Source organism: Wasmannia auropunctata, unplaced genomic scaffold, assembly GCF_000956235.1.
Source record: "Wasmannia auropunctata unplaced genomic scaffold, wasmannia.A_1.0 LD335737.1, whole genome shotgun sequence".
Classification (NCBI taxonomy): Eukaryota; Metazoa; Arthropoda; class Insecta; order Hymenoptera; family Formicidae; genus Wasmannia; species Wasmannia auropunctata.
In genome coordinates this window covers 999,587-1,017,643 of record NW_012027153.1, presented here as the reverse complement: position 1 = coordinate 1,017,643, position 18,057 = coordinate 999,587, and the positions used below count along the sequence as shown (strand labels likewise).

Here is an 18,057-nt window from a genome sequence, read left to right as displayed (position 1 = left end):
GTAGTGTCATTAATTTCTTATCTTTTATGTTAATGTTCAGAATACATTATGCACGATAGTACGAAACATAATAATATACATCTACATTAATCACTTGTCTGCAATTTAACGTTTCATCTATATTATGCGCGATAATCTAACAAAGGGTCTTCAGTTTTGGTAAAAAAAAATCTTTATTAGGAATCTTCATTGGGAAAAAAATCTTTATCCTCTTGTCAGTAATAATCTGCAACTCTGAACATTTTCATTCAGTTTCGACTTGTTTGTTGTAATATAAAAAATGTTTCCAGAGCTTTGCAACAAAACTTTAATACATTTCCATTGGATCATAACGCGCATATAACGCGCGTATTTTACAAATTTATATATAAATTAAATCAATTATTTTTTTAATGTAATCCTCCTTGCATATGTACAACTTGGACTAGATAAAATCAGGAATGGAATGCATCTTACAATTCACGACAATATTCAACATTTTATAAATTATTATTACATATATATATATATATGCGGGTGCAGGTAGTTTCTAAAGTAGTAGCCGAAAATGTTTTTACAATTAGAAAAACACATTGTCTTCCATGTACAATTATCATAACTAACAAATTACACAAGAATTGCATTGTTATAAATCAGTTACGGAAAACATTATTGTTATATATTATGCATTTTTTTTCCTACAGAACTGAGACTGGCAAATATCGCATACATTTTTGTTATAATTTCTCTTAGATGCGGCCGTATATTGCTACTTTAAATTTTGATTTATATAATCAATGCACAATTTGATTTACATAATAGATACATAGTAATTAAAACATTTGTTCATTTTTTTTAGTTTAATTTGTATGTCACTTATATTGTATTCCACACATTTTGGTTGAATCTAATTACTCTTATGAAACTTTATTATAAACAAAATATCTTTTAAAGAAACAAATAACTTCAAAAACACTGCACGCACAGTATCATACAAAAAACTTACAAGTTACTACATTTGGTCCTATTATAACACCATCTTATGCCGAAACGTCTGCGAAATGTAATGTGAAATTACAAGTAAATAAATAGCTGTTTCTTTCTGCAATCTTTTTGTTAATTTGTTTTGAAAAATAATATTCTTAAAATTTCTGTAACTATATCTACATGATAGTATATATAGATATATATGTACATATACATATATATGTATATATATTCTACTGCCATTTTGTTTGAACACTGGTCGGTAAAACTTGAAAGGGAGGTCAATATATTGACATTATAACATTATCTAATATTTCCATAAAACTATAGTTTTAAACATGAGCAATAATACTCATTAAAAGGAATTAATATTGTTTGGCTCAATACAAGATCAGCTAATTATAATTAGTGTTTGTCAAATTCTTTCTTCGAGACTTCGAGATACTGAATATCCATTTCGTAGAAATATCTTGTTTACTTTATTTCTTCTCACACTAAACTAGCAAAATTATATCGCAATCTGCCTGTAACATAATAATTTATCAATAATTATTCAAAATGCTCATAATGTTCAAAATTTAATTCGACCGATATTTCTCTTTCTCGAAATCCATTGAACCTTGTGTCACCACATGTTTCATATTTAGAATATAATAAATAATACAAAGGAAGACGAATGTACAGATTTTTTTTTTAGTCATCTCTTTCTATAATATTTCATTGCCTCTATAATGCAGTATATCACGCGCTCTGCATGTTATCTGGTCCATATGTCACTCATCCAATTGTCATTTAACTCTTCGCTCGGTAGAACCTTTAATTTTCTTAAGGCTTCAAGATAAAACGTAAGCTCCGACGTAACCACGCCGTGCTGCGGGCCACCATTATTTACTATATTCATCATAACCAGCTGCTCTCGAAGCTTCTCCTTGAATGACGAATTTACGGTACGATAAAGGGATTGTACTTCGATGGTAGGCAAAATTCCAGAGACGGCTTCGTGAAGTTTCATTAGATAACTGCAAATAAGAATAAAAAATTTTGAAAGGCAAGGAAATTAAAAATTATAATAGATATTACTTGAACATTTACCTAGAAATATTTCTGAAAGATTTGGATGGCACGGGAGGTCTTGCTGTCCACTTAGATATTTGCTTGCCTAATAGATTATCCACGATAATGAGGATTTTTCCTTCGATTTCACGAACATGTGCGCGAATATCTCTTTCGACGCTATCCAACAGAGCTACTCCTCCGCTGATACCAGATGTGCCAATGAGTCCTCGGCTTGGATTTTGTTCCGTGAGTGCTGAATATTAAGTACGTATATACGATATTAAATAAATCTTTACGTATTTGACTTGACATTTTTGCTTTGTATATTATTTGTGTATTATTTAATTATATTGAACATAAAGATTTGAGCGTGTTAAATTACTTTGAAAGTGTGCCTTCACAAAAGGCATAAACCACAATATAAGCTTAAGACTTCGCGCCGCTAATACGAGGATCGTGCTCGTGATGGTCTTCAAGCCCGCAACTTCCATCGCGCCCGCGCCCAGTACTAGTTGACAGCATCGCGAATTGCAATGTCTCAACAGTTCGGCTAGTTGCCTTCCTATGGTTCCAGACAGGGCGACTAATTCGGTGCCAGTCCTAAAAGCAAATCAATGTGTTACTCGAGGCTTGCGAGCGACGCTTCGTAATTTATATAGCTTTACCTGCAGTACTCGTGTATCATCTGCATAAGCATCAGAGCAGTTCCGACAACAGCGAATTTTTCATCGCCAACCATGATAAAATTCTCCACGCTCTCATTCTTCGTGCCGTCCTCGCACGTGGGTATTTTAAGCGGGAAACACTTTTTCTCGTGTACATATGTCACCAACGATTGAAACTCTAATGGCACATCGGCTTGCTTCCATCTTTCGGATTCCAATAGTAACGTCAGCTTGGTTTTGCGTTCATTATGAAAGCGCTGTACGAATTTACTCGCTTGCGCCTGTAAAAAAAAAAAACATCGTGAATTGCACACCGACAGAAGAGTCACTCCATTTGACAACCGAGTAAGTAAATTTTAAATGACATGACTTGCACAAAAAACGATAATTACTTTAAATGCCGATCGTAACGCAGTGCATTGTTTGCCGCAAAGTTTTTCGCAAGCGTACGTGAACTCCTCGACCATACTAGCTAATTGGCAAACTTGAGCGGTTGTTGCTCTATCACTCAACCAAGAGCCCTTATCGTTCCACGTTTGACATTCTTTGTCCTCTAGCTTATTCTGCGAAACATCGGCAATTATCTTGTCCTTATCGTTGTGGAATTTTTCCTTCTCATTTGTCCCAGCTGAAAGTAGATTTCCCATTCGCTCGTGGCAATAATCGCATATTGAGGTAATCATATCATTGAGTTTAGTAATCACTCGCGAATGCTCTTCTCGAGTCAGTAATCGATCAGGTACTGATTCATCAAACGTGCCGTCGCATAAACGTCCCGCTGATAAGTCCGCGGTGTCTCTCATTACATCATGAACTGCCTAATAAGAGCATTTAATTATTATATATGACACACACATATATAATGTTTTATGTATACTAAATATTCCACAATCAGACACAATGTAAAAATAAATAGTGACTATTACAATTTCAAAATGTTAATAATTGGAATTACTTTTAAAACAGGTAAAAAAATGTTTGTATTTGTAGTGGTAATCAATTTCAGAAACTTTAATATCATGCTCAAAGTTACACCAAAATATTTTCTATTAAAAATCTGCAATTAATAATAGGCAAAAGAAAGAGAGATAGTAAAGAAGAATATTATGGCCTTGACCATAAGTATAAGGCACTCCCATAAATTGGCGTAATCTCACAAATTGAAGTAAACATTCTGTAGCTAACGAAAAATAAATTAAAGACAATTTTATTTAAAAAATAATATTTATTTTTATAATAATCGTAATATTTTGATAGCTCTCCTCTGGCTTTTATTACCACTCTTTTCTAAGAAAATATATTAAATTGAGTGCTTTATAAACAAGGCTGTAGGATATAACTTTATTAAATTATATACCTTAACTCGTAATAGAAGAAATGTAAAAGACTGTATAGTATTGTGGAGCAGAGTTAATCTTTCCGTCAAAGAGAGACCTCCCACTTCGAGAGCTGCCGCTTGCTGATCGCTGCAACAATCACTCGCCGCCAAAGCCTCTATCACCCGTTGCTTCGTTAAGGCTCTTACAGTGGTCACAGCTTCCTCTTTATATGTATCCACAAATTGAAAATGTTTCTGACGTAGTAGGCCAGAAATTATGGAGACCAGTTTATCCTGTTTGTTAAAGACATGATTAAGTGATCTCACTGGGATAAAAGATGTACGGAGATTTGTTCGCTACACACTAAGGATACAATGCGTTAGAAAATATGTACTTACGCCGTCTATGACGGTATTCTCGCTACCTAACGGTCTATTGAGATCCGCCGTTGCGTATCTTTGAAATTCAGTCGACAGCATCTTGTCCACAAGCTTCTCCATTTCGGTTAGTTGAGAACTTAAATGTCTAAAAAATCATATAAACGTGCAATAATTTGAAATGTTTCGGCAATTTTTTTTATCAATAAAATTGCAGACGAATAATAAAGCATAAAAATAATTTCTTCAGAATTTCTGTTTACCTAAAACTATGTATTCCGTTCAGTTCCTGCAAGAGAATCTCTTGCGTCGTAGAAATAAGGTCTAATGCCGCAACGTAATCTGGTGTAGACAACAGTAATTGTATCATGGGTTGACTTTGATGCACAGTTGCCATGAGCTTCAATTTTTCTTGTACCAATAATCTATTAGACCTAGCGCGTTCCAAGCTAAATAAAAAGAACATATATCAAGCCAAATGTGTAAAATTAAATATATGTCGTTGCATCCGCACCGGATCCGGAAATCCTGAACGAGCACTAAAATATTATCTCCTGTGATAATCATGTTTCGCACATGTCGTATACACGGAGAACTAAAAGAATACTTATCTAAGACAAACAGAATGCTTCATTATAATCTTAGATTTAATAACAGTTAGATAAAAAAAACAGTTGATTAATCATAATTTAACGCAAATGCGATATCAATCTTATAATTTCGACGCAGATGCAACAACAGTTAAGATGAATTTGCGTTATCAATTAATATTCCTGTTTTCTTTGCTTAATTTTCATGTTTCTTTAAGAAATACTAGTACATTTTTTCAAACAAATGACTGATATGTCATATATAAATTTACCGTAAAATTTCTAAAGAATTCTTGACTAGATGTTTATCGACTTGGTGAATATTTTTCCTAAGTGCTTTTAAAACCGTAATAGTTTGAGTGAGTTGTTCCATAAGCACATCATGAGATGTCATTGCATGGAAAAAGGCTTGAGATTTCGACGCGACTTGTTCCGCTATTCGAACTTCCACAACGTCCAGATAATGACTAAGCTGCAACATATTTTATATGATTTAACAACAAATATTAAATATTAAACTCTCAATGTCAATAAGATTTATAAACTTTCACACGTTCTTTTCTTACGTTTATAATCATACCTTCTCTTGCATTTGCTTCACGTGCAGAACAATATTGCAATCTTCAGTTAAGAGGCCATCTTTCGCAAATGGAAACACAGCATCAAAGTTATCTTTTTGCGAAAGATCTAGGTTTGGAACTAAGAAAATCTTTGGAATATTAGCTAAATCAAACTGCAGTCGATCTAAAACAAGAAAAAATATATTGCAGTTTTCAATGGCGAAAAAATTATATTATATTTTATAACTAAAAAAAAAATTTGAAAAAATCACTATAAGGTTATATCACTAATCAAAATTTAAAATAAAATTATTTAATAAAACTTAAGAAACGTCAAGTTATGCTTACGTGTAAATGTATAATATATCTGAATTTCTAATTAAACTTAGATTTTAACTTAATAAATATGTAATAAAAATATATTAATTCTTTAATAATTAAAATTAATTAGTAAAGAGAAAAGCATACGCTGCACACAAAAAGATAGAATCTAAACTTATTTTTTTGCAAAGATATAAATTCTTCTTTTACGTTTATATTCTCATTACTAAATTTAATTTCTAATTAGTATCTTTTATAATATAAATATTAGAGAATTTTACCCAATGACTTCACTTTCTTAAGGTTAGGGAAATTTTGGAGCAATTCATTCGGAGTAGTTGGCCTGTTGGCGTTCGAATTCATACGCGAATGTTTCCGATATCTCTGAAAGAACAATTATAAAATACAGATTATTGCTAACACTGTAAACATATTGTATATTGTTAAGAACAATATTTATTAAGGAAATGTAATGGCTCATGAAAAATTACCCTTGCTATTTTTTTCAGATACATTTCGAAATGTTGCATCGTGATCTCAGGAAGATACGGACTTTTCGGAATGTCCACTTTTTCCACGAATCCATCTCCCCAAGTGCGAGTTAGAAAGTTACTCTGTTTTCCTTTAAACGGATCGTTTAGGACAGCAGGTAGATTTTGCGCAGCGGAATACACGGTCCACGACGATCCTGCCTCGGATAACTGGCCATTGCTTTTTCGTTGCTGTTGCATAATTGCGTGCTTCATGGCGTGCGCTACATAATCCTTGTCAGAAACACCTTCCACGGGAAGACTAGTGCATACCCCATTATACGCATAGAGGCATACGAAAGATCCACCTTCTCTAGAACAATGCTGTTCTCTCAAGTGCCTAAAACAAATTGTAAAATAATGCGTCGTCATATTATACATATGAAAACTATTGCGACAGCTTATTAAAATAGCATGTGTCTTCTAAAATGCTTCACTAATGTTGCTTTGAAGCATTTACATAACATTTATATAATATATTATTATTGAGAAGAAATAGATGCTTGTGTCATTTTTGAAATTCAGAAAAAAAGTGCTGCCTTGAAATGAAATCCTTGAAACCGGAGTAGAGCAACTGCTCGACGTTAAGCAGATGGACCCACCTAACGAAGTCTTGAATTTGCTTAAATGTCTGATTACTGCAATGTTCGCACAGCAAAACCGTGGGCACCGAGTCGGACCCTCTCGCGACTTTCGCCATTGCCCCTGTATCACCTCAGCTCACCATTGCGGCGTTGACAGACGCGTTTCGGAGCACTATTTCAACCCGGAGCACTACGGTTCCTCCGTCTTTGAACGTACGGCCGCTTAGCGATTACACGTCCTCGCTCACAAGTACACGCGTTTTACGATACACACGTTGGCCAACTCAGGAACGGGACAACCGGCGTAGCGAAGGTAGCCTACTATCTCGCACATGCTCCCCATCGCTAAATGAAATTTAATTATTTATAAACAGTCGGCGTTTAGAGCGTGTCAGTGCTTCAATGCGTCATCTGCTTCAATGCGGCGCGCACATTTGATGACTCACAATTCACATTTCGCAGCACGAGTGCGTTTTTCTAATTACCCTGTAGACACGCGTCACCAGCGAACACGCACAGACTGAACTGGATGGCCTGAAACAGGCTGACAGGTGAATTTTACTTAGATTCGCTTCTTCAGAGGGCGTGTGGATCAAAGGCGGCTTGCTTGCCGACACTTTCCGTCCTATGTTACTTCGGTCTTCCCTGTCTACAGGTCGTTGCAAAAGATGCGGTCATTATCTCAAATATTGAGCAAACAGTACAATTATATCCGTAACCACTGACAATGCAAGCAATGTTAAATTTAATTGATATACTTTTTTATTCAATAATTTTAATTAAATGAATTGCATTATACAGATTATTTAATAGTGGATTTAAATACGTAAATAGTTTTATTTAATAATAATACAGTCATTTATTTACTTTTCTAGTTACTGAGAAATATTAAAGGATTACGACTTTTGAAGTAATAAAGGATAATGACTTTTGAAAATAATATATTGCATGCAATTGTAATTTTAGTTAACTGTTTTATATTTAATGAAATAATATGTCTCATATTTAAGAAATTATATCTTTGGTAAATATTAATTGAAAAAAGGTAGACTAATAAAAAAAAGAATAAAAGAATAAACAGTATAATAATTATTAGCTTAATTTAAAAAATAAATTTTTAATGTTATTATATTATTAAATTATATTATTAAGCAGCAATTCAAGTTCTATAATCAACTTTCGCTTGCGTGATCAGTAAATGTGTTATAAATAAATATGAATAACACTTTTGTACAATTAAGTTGATGCAATTTTATTTTCTATTACATGCGGCAATGCTGCACGCAATCGCTTATACAACGTCGTATTTAAGAAACGTCAAATAAACATTTCTTACGCGAACAATTTCTCTTTATGTTTATCACAAAATTATTTCATAATATTTTATATTATTTTTTTAAATTTCTTAGCTTATTCTTTTCGTTTACACTTTTTATATGCACATCTGCAATTATTCTAATTTGCAGTACCATTCTGTTATTATTATTGAAATAATTAAATCGATACATTATCCTTCAGAAAAGAATAAATTATTTTACCGTTTATCTCAATTAATTTAATTACTCGAGATGGCATTGTATAGCACGTGTAAAATCGCAAAAAGATTCAATAGAAATACCTGCAGTATCAAAAAAGATTAAATTTAACAAATATGGGTAAAATAGCAGTCTGAAAATTATACAAATATAATAAAATATTCTCTTCGTGAGTAGACAAAAGTAGTCTTTGCCAAATATATAAACCAGCTATCTCTGTGCTATTGACAGGTCGACCTTCATTCGTCTGATTGCTATCACGTCTGGCAATGATCCAAAATTTACATCACAATTCAATGTGAAACAGATGTTACATGACTGATTTACATAATAAATGATATTTGGTTTTAGAAATTCCGCTTATTATCATTATCGTTCTCATTTATTAGCGTGGTAGAGGTGGTGGTGTCGGTATGATTTGGCCAATTTGCGAAGTTTGCCTCGTCTGCTGCTGCTCCTGTTGCTGTTGCTGATGCTGACTCCGACGTACTTCATGAGCCAGTAATTTCTGGCGTTTTTCCTCCATCAGACGCTCACGGTGCTTGTGAATATAGTCGTATACGTTTGGAAGACCCATAATCACGCAGGCCGAAAGTGCCGATCTGCATATATTCATGTCTGTCGCCTCATACCTATGTTTAAAGTTGCAGAAATAAATAAAATTGTCGAGAGATATGGCATAAATGCTTGGTAAATTGTTAATTTATTATCAAACTGAGATTTTTATTACGGTCATTTATTACATCGCTGCCACTAAATGCGCAGCTATTTTTAGCATTAGCTGTATTATTTTATCATATAAATTTCATAACCCAATAATAAAAGTGGTTGATACGAAGAATTGATTACCACTCGTTTGTTTTCTCGTCGTAACATTCCACCTGGTACGTGGTCGTAACACCATTGAAACCGCCGATAGCAAAAATCATGTCATCGATGACTTCAATGGCGAAATTGCTACGCGGATTATACATATCGGGAATATGGCTCCAGCTGTTCGTAGAAGGCTTATATTTTTCCCCACTGCACATTCTCGATATTCCATTGAAGCCTCCTTTGTAAACATAATTTTCTCAAAATTAATCAGAATAATAGTGTAAAATAATATTTCAATGAAAGAAACAATTATGAGAGAAGTGCATAATTAAGAAATTAATTCAGCTTTATATGTATATTTCATAAATTATGCGTAAATAGCGCAAATGCCGTAATAAAATTTCTTTTGAAATAAGTATGTACATGTCTTAATACCAATAACATAAACACAGCCGTGATAAGATATGCACGATACACCGCTCCTACGTGACCTCATTGCTGTTATCATTGTCCACTGGTTGGTGCTTGGATCATATACCTCGGCCGTATTCATACAGTCATGTCCATCGAAACCACCCGTAATATATATCTTATCTGAAGCGCACATAAAAAATTTAGCAATAAGTATTATAATGTTTTTCATATAATATAACAGAAATGATTGATTCGCGCAGGCATTTAAAAAATTTATGGTTTACGTATTCTCGTTCTCTCTTAATATACATTTCAAAATTACTTATATCTTATTTTGCTTTTACACAGAAATTATTATCATATGTTGTTAAAAAGTTTACCTTACTATAAGATACTTATTTTTATAATACTTATATTATAGGACACTTAAAAAATTCAACGTTTATTAATAGAAAGATTAATTATGTTGTCCGATACATATAGGAGAAAAAAGGAATAGAGTATGTTTATTAAGAAATGGTACCATTTAATGTCGTTGCACTTGCGTCAGATCTTTGCACGTTCATCGACGCAATAAGAGACCACTGATTTGTCTTGTAATTGTAACGTTCCGCCGTTTTTTGCCGATGATATCCGTCATATCCTCCCATTGCGTAAACCAAATTATTTAAGACTGCCACGCTAACATAACACCTGCGACAGATGAAAAAATTCTGATGCGAGCTTTCATTGCTAATGATATTATCAAGGAGCTAGTCACTAAACTTTGGTTTGTATCTGTTTATATGCAATTTTTCTTATGCTTTACATAATTTTCTTCAGTTTATCGTACATACCTTATTACTGTTAATATAATTAGCAAATATATATTTAAAGATATAATAACATAAATATGTGTCTTGCGTTTTAATATAATTTTTTTAACTGTCTCTATTATAAATAAATCAGCAATAAAATTTAAACTGTTCAAATCAGAACTAGTGACTAGCCCCTTTGAAATATATTCGACCTTCTAGCGTTCATGGGAGCAACCTCTCGCCACACCTTGGTCACCGCGTTAAAGCAACGGCAACTGTTGAAGTAATCAACGCCGTCAAATCCTCCGATGACATAAATATCAAAACCAACTACTGCAAGTCCATGATAAGCTCGCGGACCAGTCGGATCTGTTTCCTCGATCTAAAAGACTCAAGATTTTATACAAATAAATTGTTAGAACTTCATTTAAATAAAACAGACATTTTCTTCAATTTTATTGTGGCGGTTCAGGAATAATGAGGAGCTATTTCGATCGTTCAATTGATTTCTTTTTTATGGAAATAAATAATAATTAATATGTACATTTTTATATTATTTTTCAATTTGTTTTTCTATTACTACGTACAAATAATAACAAATAAAAAAAAATTCTAACCTCGTAATGCAATGTCCAAGGTTTATTAAAATTGCTTAAATGACGTTCGAAGGAAGCTGTAAAGTATCTAATACTACCGGAATCCATCGATCTGCTCTCGTGTCATATGTCTCGATGTAATTTGTCGGAGAGCCACCGCTCCATCCACCGATGGCGAACAGAATCTCATGCGGGACTCTGGGTCGCGCAATTTCCGGCGTTGGTACTTCTCCATCTTTCTGAGTAATCATTTCTAAGTCATACAAAAATTTCAAAGTTTCGATAATAATGGGTCTGCACGCATCGTTGCCAACGACGTAAGAATGATCTTTGACGTTCTCCAGAAAGAACTGCGTATCCAAGAGACCGAGTCTGATGTTTTTCATTAGATCGACAATATAATCTTTTCTCGATTCCGGATCGTGATTTATCCATCTCAAAACTAGCTCCCAAACTGTCTGCTCGCTTTTAACATTTAATTCATCGGCGCCGACCAACGGCTTCAGTTCTTCGATAGGTAAATGTAAAATTTCTTCACTTCTCTGCGACACCTAATGTAAATCAAGAGAAACGAGAGATTATATAAAAGGATAGATTATAAAATGATACAGACGAAACGATTAGATTATAAAATGATACAGATGAGTTATATTATGCTAATCGCACCTCGACAAAGTGTCCTACGATGAAACGGTAAGCGTCATTTTCTAGCTTCTTACAGAAATGTTGGCGGGCGAATCTCATCACTCCTATACAATTTTCCGGCGCTAAATTATCTCTTAGATAATCGCAGCACAGATCGAGCACACCTACAATGCTCAAATAATCCGCGGTGGTCAGCAATTCGCACACATTTTCACGATTCACGTCAATGGATCGTAAATATGCATATTCCAGCAGGAGATTCATCATTGGGCTTGTCACACCTGGCAGAAGGACATCAGTTTTTTCACGAGAATGCAATGTAGTTGTAAATAATGTCCTGTAAAATTAATTAACCAATAATGATTGTAACATTCAACGTGTGTATTTATTATGTAATATTTATTAATAATTTTATTACAAAGAAATTTGTAATCTAATAAGTCTGAGTAATAAATAATTAAATATTTTTTATTTATTCTTATAAAATATTAATATAACTTTATTATTTAATTAATCATTTTGGATGTAATAAATTTACAAAATAATTTAATATGAAATCCAGACCGAATATGACGATTAAAATTAAACCTGAAATAAGAACTGCATGCCGAAAGTATAGCTCGATGAATAGGGAAGACACCACCATCTTCTAATCTCAATATTGCATCGCAAAGCAAATTATTCTGTCGGAAATCATAGAGCGATTGCATCGCTTGTGTGCTCATACAACGGCCACCACTTTCGGCTATCAAACGTTGATTATTTGTATTGTATTTTTCGTTTTTTTTATTACTGGTTGTTGGCTCTGCATCCATATCAAAATTTGAATGGTTAAAGAGTTTAGTTCCCGCGACGATAACGATGAATCACAACATTTAAACAGTTTGATAAATTTTTGATTTTTTCAAAAAGAACCTATAAAAACAATCAATAAATATTAAATCTAACGTATATTGTAATATAGCGAATGATGAAAAACTACGCAGAAATGTTAGACCATTTAACATTAAAATTACTTGATTAATAATTTAAAATTAGGCTAATGCTGAATAATAAAATAAAATACAAGATATATTGTTCAAAATAAATTACTAAATTGTATTGGTTAAGTATATATAATATTATAAATACAAATATATTTTAATTGTTTCAAAATTTGTCTATATTAAAACGCTAGATTAAAAAAAATCATATATACTATACATTTATTAATTTGGCTCAATACTTACTCAATAGAAGAATAATTGTTTCCTGAAAATTTAGAGGGATCGCGCGGGAGGTTAACAAATTGTATTAATCTTGACGCAAGTTTGGTGACTACAATTTATAACTTGATAATTTTGTCGATTTGGAGTGAAAACGAGGTTACAATAAAATCCTGTTCGCGATTAATTGCTGAGAACAATTAGCAATGTCTGAAATGTGCTGCCGTGTGTGTTCATATGTGCTGGGAATTTGGAATGTGTCAAAATTTTGACACGTGGGCGGGGAAGGATCGAGGGCCAATTCGTAGACTGAAAAAACGCGGGTAGAGTGTGAAGGGGGGAAATGAAATCGGTGTGGAGATTGTAAATGGGATACAAACTATTTTGTATGATTTTAAAAGCGAATAAATGTCGCGTCTGGCTGTGACATGTGGTCTTACATGTCCGCCAATCAATCAAAGACTGCTGCTTGACAAAAGAGATTCTTCTGACCCTTCTGTTCCTGCTTCATAGCGAGCTTGGTAATAATTGCGTTAATTCATTTTAAGGATACAAATCAACAGAGATTATAAAAATGTATAAAACATGACAGTTTTGATGTTTGATGAATATTGATTGAATCAAGCAGCTGCAATAAAACAACAGAAAGAGGATAGAAACACACATTTTCCGTTATAAATTTCATTATAAGCGCATCTACGCCAAGCAGATTAATATATAATATATGCACATTTTAAAATTTATAATTATTTTTCTGCTTACTCAATTACTTCGATTGAATTGAAGGTATATACGTTCTCCTAGTGAGAGTTTGTAATGTTAATCCAAATCCAACTTCACCTCTTAACGTAAAAACATTCCATAGACATAGTATGGGACTCCATTTTACGTCAATGGAACGTTCCTCAGTTAAACTACTCATCCATCTTGTGCGTTGTCTTGTGATATACATATTTATATATATATATGCATTCATCATTAATTAAATTAGTTATGAAGGAAAAATCTGTTTAAATGAATATTATGTTCCTTTCTTGCACACCATATTGCACTAAAAATACACATCACGTGTTAAAGACTTCATCGACTGCAGTGACGTCGAGTATATTATCCAGATTTGAGACACCAAGTACGCGTTGCAGATTACAAGTACATGTGTTTATGGCCGTCTTAACGTTGCGACAATCCTTTTTCTCCTCAGCATGTTCGTCCTCCTCAGCTTCTTCGTCGTTTCTCAATTTTCTTTTTCTCTCCTCCCAACCCTCGGATGTATTCTTCTTTTCGTTCTTCAACGCATCGTGCTTACAATTCGATTGTCTGCAGTTGTGGACGAAGCAGACGCTGTTATCCGGCATCAGTCTGCTGATCGGCAACATCGTTTCGACGGAGTACGACGGAGTGACGAAACCGCTACTTCTCGAAATACCGTCGAAGAACACGTTCCACTTACTGGCGAAGGATTCATATCCTTTCGCCGTACGAGTTTTCGTCTGCATCGAGGTTTTCGACGCGACATCCTCCACCTTCGTCGGTGCCTCGTTCGGCTGCTCACCGAATAATCGGAACGTCCACGTGACCACAGCGAAAGTCGCTGCGTTCGTCGGAAACGCTCGCAGGATCGTCGAATTCAAACCCCGGTACAAGCAGCTGTATCCTTCGGCGCGTACAGATTTTTTGAGGCAGTCCAAAGCTCCAGAGTAACGATTACTACTTTCCGCCTGTATGCGCGACTTGATGACGTCGATGGGATAAGAAATCACCCAAGAAGCTGTGCCAGCGAGCCCCCCGGCCAGCAATATGTGAAGCGTCGAAATCGGTTGCTTCGAGGACGTTTTGGTCAGCATCTCGTAGGTCACAAAGTACACGCCGAAGCTCGGTCCTTCCCTGAGGAATGTAATACCTAGACCCTTAAAGACGCCACGATAACCCTCCTGCCTATAGATGCTCCTCAAGCACTGCATCGGTCCTCGAAAGTTACCTTGGCCGGTGGATTGCAATTGCAGACGCGTTTTTGCTAACTCTATTGGACTTGAGACGGGGGTTTGAGCAAGCCCGGCAGACGCACCAGCCAGGAAATACGATGACAATCGATCAGGCTCGGACAGGCTCCGCTGAGTAGATCCGTAAACACCGAAGATGATGGCGTTCACCACAGCCACCCCTGCGATTGGCGAAGTCATTCCTTTATAAAGACCACTCACCTGCACAAAAAGTAAATGAATATTAATAAATATTAATGAAAATTACAAAAAATATAAAGGACTTTTTTAAAATTAAAAAATAACAATCAATAATAGGGCAATGAGAGAGCACCGCGCGGCACTTAGTGCGCATAAAATTCAACATAAAATGATTAAATAAAGTAATATATATTTGAAACTTGCAAATGATTCTTCTATAATCTTCAAACGTTTCAGACCTCATTTTGGGCTATCTTCATCAAAATCATCGTCGATAACGGAATGTAATCTCAAGCTCCTGCATGAGTACGGGTCGAATCGTTACTCTGCTCCATTTTGAATTAATCAGTCTGTTTTTTGTCAGTGACTTGTCCAAATTAAAGCCAAGGCCTGTGAATTTAGTTAAATTTTAAAATTGCAATAGAAATCAAATTTCATAGCACGTAAAACTCATCTGAGACAAGCGATATTATATGAGGTTAAAGAAATGTAGATATAAAAGAAATCAAATAGATAAAAATCGCAGTCATATAGTTGAATGTTTCGTTAAGATATTGACACAATGAATATCAAACATCGAGAAAAATCATTAAATAAAAAGGTTGTTCGCGTGACAAAGAATGGAAGTAAATAAATTAATAACAATTCATATATCCCTTAAAGTTCGTCTGCATGAAGGGAATAAATTAATATATTGCATTATTAAATCATTTTATGTTGAATTTTATGCGCACTAAATAACGTGCCGTACTCATATATTGCTCTATTACTAATTTTTATTTTTTAATATTAATAGATTTTGTTTGCAAATATGAAAGCGACTAAACTTTAAGTCCAGTTTATTTTAACATGGTTCTATAACTTTTTATAAATACCGATTCTTTTGCGAGTATGGAGCGCAAACAATCCCACGTGCCACGATATTTTGGATTTCGGCAGTCTTGAGTCTGCATGTGGACCTTGACTGTATCCAAAGGATATCCCACCATAATACCGGCACATCCTGAAATTTATAAAATGGACTTTATTACACTAAAATAAAATTTGTTTTATAAATATTAACGTGACACGTGTACACATTTTACATATTTGCGCAAAACTTACGTAATAAATTAACGCAATAAAAAGATTAAATGATTAAACGATAATGATTTGGCAACAGATTCTTTTAACTAACGATATAACAAGCTAACGAAAACATAAACTGATATTAGCGAAATTTTCATTTGCGTAAGTTTGATAAAACAGGTCATTATAAAATTGTTTCTAAATGTGTTAGTCTTAATCCGTGATAAACAAGTCATACGATAAAATAATTGTTTTTTATTATTGCCATTTAAAGAACTCGTATAGATATCATAAAAAACAAATGATAATTTCAACTTTTATTAACACAGTAGCATTTTTTAATTTAAACAACTCAAGTACATATCATGAAAAAAAAATGATAATTTTTATTTCTATCAACTCGGTTGAATGTTTTTATCAAGCAAACGATGAGTTTTAAAAGCAATTTTTTATAATTTTGCAGATAATAATATAAATTATATAAAAACACTGAAAGAGAAACATAATTAAAATTTTAAAAAGATGTAAGTAAATTAATTTAATTTGTACAAAATTTTACCTCCCAAAAATCCAGCAAAGAAATCAAGCGAGCAAGCCATCTTTGCCCTGTATTATCTACAATGACCTTCCACTTGCAATATCGTCTGCTTCTGTAAGGCTCGTCTTCAAATCTCGCTCCATTCAAGTATACATTGAAGATAGTACAAGTTGTAGATCGGTTAATTATAGAGGCCAATAAATTCGAATCCATGAAAGATTGATAACTAATTCCTTTAAATTAAACTTCAAACAAAACAACATTCGTTTACGCCTGTAAAACAAGGAGATAACAATAAGAAAATTTAAAACCAGCCAAAGAGTATTTTATAGAAATATTATTATTATCAATGTTGAACGCCGTTTTATAATTTATTTTTTAAACGTTATTAAATATTATTTATTTTTTATTAAACACAGTATTTAATTTTAAATGTTTTAAATAATATTAAATGATTTGTAAAGTAAAAGTACAATTATCCTGATGTTTCTTTTTAATTTAGTAGTGTTAGATGTTATTTTTATATTCCTTCTTTTTTATACTTTTTCCAACTGTGTTTTAAACTAATTTATGAAGGAATATAAAAATAATATCTAACTGCACTACCAATTAAATTAGAAACATCACGGTAATTGTACTTTTACATATAATAATCTGTTTTAAATAACACTACTTCACCCAAAGCTGTACATAGTTTTTATCGGACGAAGAACTTCACTTATCTAACAATGGCCAAATAAATTCTGACGCAAATCACTCTTTCGTTTGTATCTTACCACAAATCACATGTACGCAACTTCTAAACGAAGATAATCGTTCTGCATGCTTCCTTCATCGAATCTTCTTTCTTACTGAAATCGATATTTCTTCCAGCTTCTTCTTGGTGCACAGATCACTGTTTGCATTATCAGACCACTGACATGCTCACACAAATGTCACAGTTGTAACAGTGTGCTAAATATTGTTGAAAAATGTTAGTAACATTTATACATCCGCCATAAGCTACCAACGTGACCGAGCGAAGCACAGGTCAAACATTCCACGATAAGACTGATCGGGTCTCAATAATGTTCAGAATACATATATTTCATTTTATATTGGCACCATTTGCATACTGCACGTGTTTACGTGATTACTGTAACCAATAACATGATAGATAATAACACAGATTATTTTGGTCATTATAAAGATAAAACAAGAACAAAATGTTTAAATAATGTATGCAATCTAACGATACAATCATATACGTGTGTGTGTGTGTGTGTGTGTGTGTGTGTGTGTGTGTGACTGAGTCG

General features: G+C 33.6%; 3 protein-coding genes across 9 annotated transcripts; all 3 read right to left on the bottom strand.

The window, feature by feature from the left end:
* Window positions 1-293: 293 nt before the first annotated feature.
* On the bottom strand, window positions 294-7,498 carry LOC105456201 (vacuolar protein sorting-associated protein 54). The gene is made up of 13 exons (XM_011700070.1): window positions 6,987-7,498; window positions 6,346-6,724; window positions 6,136-6,238; window positions 5,554-5,717; window positions 5,246-5,445; window positions 4,647-4,832; window positions 4,405-4,531; window positions 4,045-4,299; window positions 3,080-3,505; window positions 2,688-2,968; window positions 2,405-2,622; window positions 2,059-2,275; window positions 294-1,985 (listed from the first exon to the last, which is right to left on the bottom strand). Exons 1-13 carry the CDS (start codon window positions 7,082-7,084, stop codon window positions 1,724-1,726), a joined length of 2,916 nt encoding a protein of 971 aa, XP_011698372.1. The 5' UTR covers window positions 7,085-7,498; the 3' UTR covers window positions 294-1,723.
* A 701-nt stretch (window positions 7,499-8,199) lies between these two features.
* On the bottom strand, window positions 8,200-14,006 carry LOC105456197 (kelch-like protein 10). Of its 6 annotated transcripts, none has more exons than XM_011700062.1 (10): window positions 13,357-14,004; window positions 13,001-13,285; window positions 12,360-12,686; window positions 11,793-12,108; window positions 11,225-11,677; window positions 10,743-10,912; window positions 10,257-10,426; window positions 9,755-9,913; window positions 9,353-9,557; window positions 8,200-9,135 (listed from the first exon to the last, which is right to left on the bottom strand). In XM_011700062.1, the coding sequence occupies exons 3-10, from the start codon at window positions 12,584-12,586 to the stop codon at window positions 8,889-8,891; spliced, it is 1,947 nt and encodes a 648-aa protein (XP_011698364.1). In that variant the 5' UTR covers window positions 12,587-12,686; window positions 13,001-13,285; window positions 13,357-14,004; the 3' UTR covers window positions 8,200-8,888. The 6 variants fall into 6 exon arrangements, with proteins under 6 accessions (XP_011698364.1, XP_011698365.1, XP_011698366.1 ...); XM_011700063.1 differs by having other exon boundaries at window positions 13,417-14,004; XM_011700064.1 differs by having other exon boundaries at window positions 10,257-10,446; window positions 10,778-10,912; window positions 13,001-14,006.
* Window positions 13,081-17,777, bottom strand: LOC105456199 (mitochondrial basic amino acids transporter-like). 2 transcript variants are annotated; one of them, XM_011700067.1, is made up of 4 exons: window positions 17,539-17,777; window positions 16,784-17,035; window positions 16,032-16,159; window positions 13,081-15,177 (listed from the first exon to the last, which is right to left on the bottom strand). In XM_011700067.1, the coding sequence occupies exons 2-4, from the start codon at window positions 16,821-16,823 to the stop codon at window positions 14,041-14,043; spliced, it is 1,305 nt and encodes a 434-aa protein (XP_011698369.1). In that variant the 5' UTR covers window positions 16,824-17,035; window positions 17,539-17,777; the 3' UTR covers window positions 13,081-14,040. The 2 variants fall into 2 exon arrangements, with proteins under 2 accessions (XP_011698369.1, XP_011698370.1); XM_011700068.1 differs by lacking the exons at window positions 16,784-17,035; window positions 17,539-17,777 and adding an exon at window positions 15,396-15,546 and having other exon boundaries at window positions 16,032-16,116.
* Between the last annotated feature and the right edge of the window lie 280 nt (window positions 17,778-18,057).

Bases quoted from the DNA above. Each gene is read 5' to 3' on its own strand.
- LOC105456201 (XM_011700070.1), bottom strand. From the start codon at position 7,084: ATGGCGAAAGTCGCGAGAGGGTCCGACTCGGTGCCCACGGTTTTGCTG. The intron at 5,446-5,553 runs GTATGATTATAA...AATATGTTGCAG, and splicing joins TGAAGCAAATGCAAGAGAAG to CTTAGTCATTATCTGGACGT. The intron at 1,986-2,058 runs GTAAATGTTCAA...TCTTATTTGCAG, and splicing joins TCTTTCAGAAATATTTCTAG to TTATCTAATGAAACTTCACG.
- LOC105456197 (XM_011700061.1), bottom strand. From the start codon at position 12,586: ATGGATGCAGAGCCAACAACCAGTAATAAAAAAAACGAAAAATACAAT. The intron at 10,913-11,224 runs GTAGTATTAGAT...TGAGTCTTTTAG, and splicing joins GAGCAGATCGATGGATTCCG to ATCGAGGAAACAGATCCGAC. The intron at 10,427-10,742 runs GTCGAATATATT...CATCTGTCGCAG, and splicing joins GCTCCCATGAACGCTAGAAG to GTGTTATGTTAGCGTGGCAG.
- LOC105456199 (XM_011700067.1), bottom strand. From the start codon at position 16,823: ATGGCTTGCTCGCTTGATTTCTTTGCTGGATTTTTGGGAG. The intron at 16,160-16,783 runs GTAAAATTTTGT...TATAAATTTCAG, and splicing joins CTTTGCTGGATTTTTGGGAG to GATGTGCCGGTATTATGGTG. The intron at 15,178-16,031 runs GTATTTATAAAA...CTTTTTGTGCAG, and splicing joins CCATACTCGCAAAAGAATCG to GTGAGTGGTCTTTATAAAGG.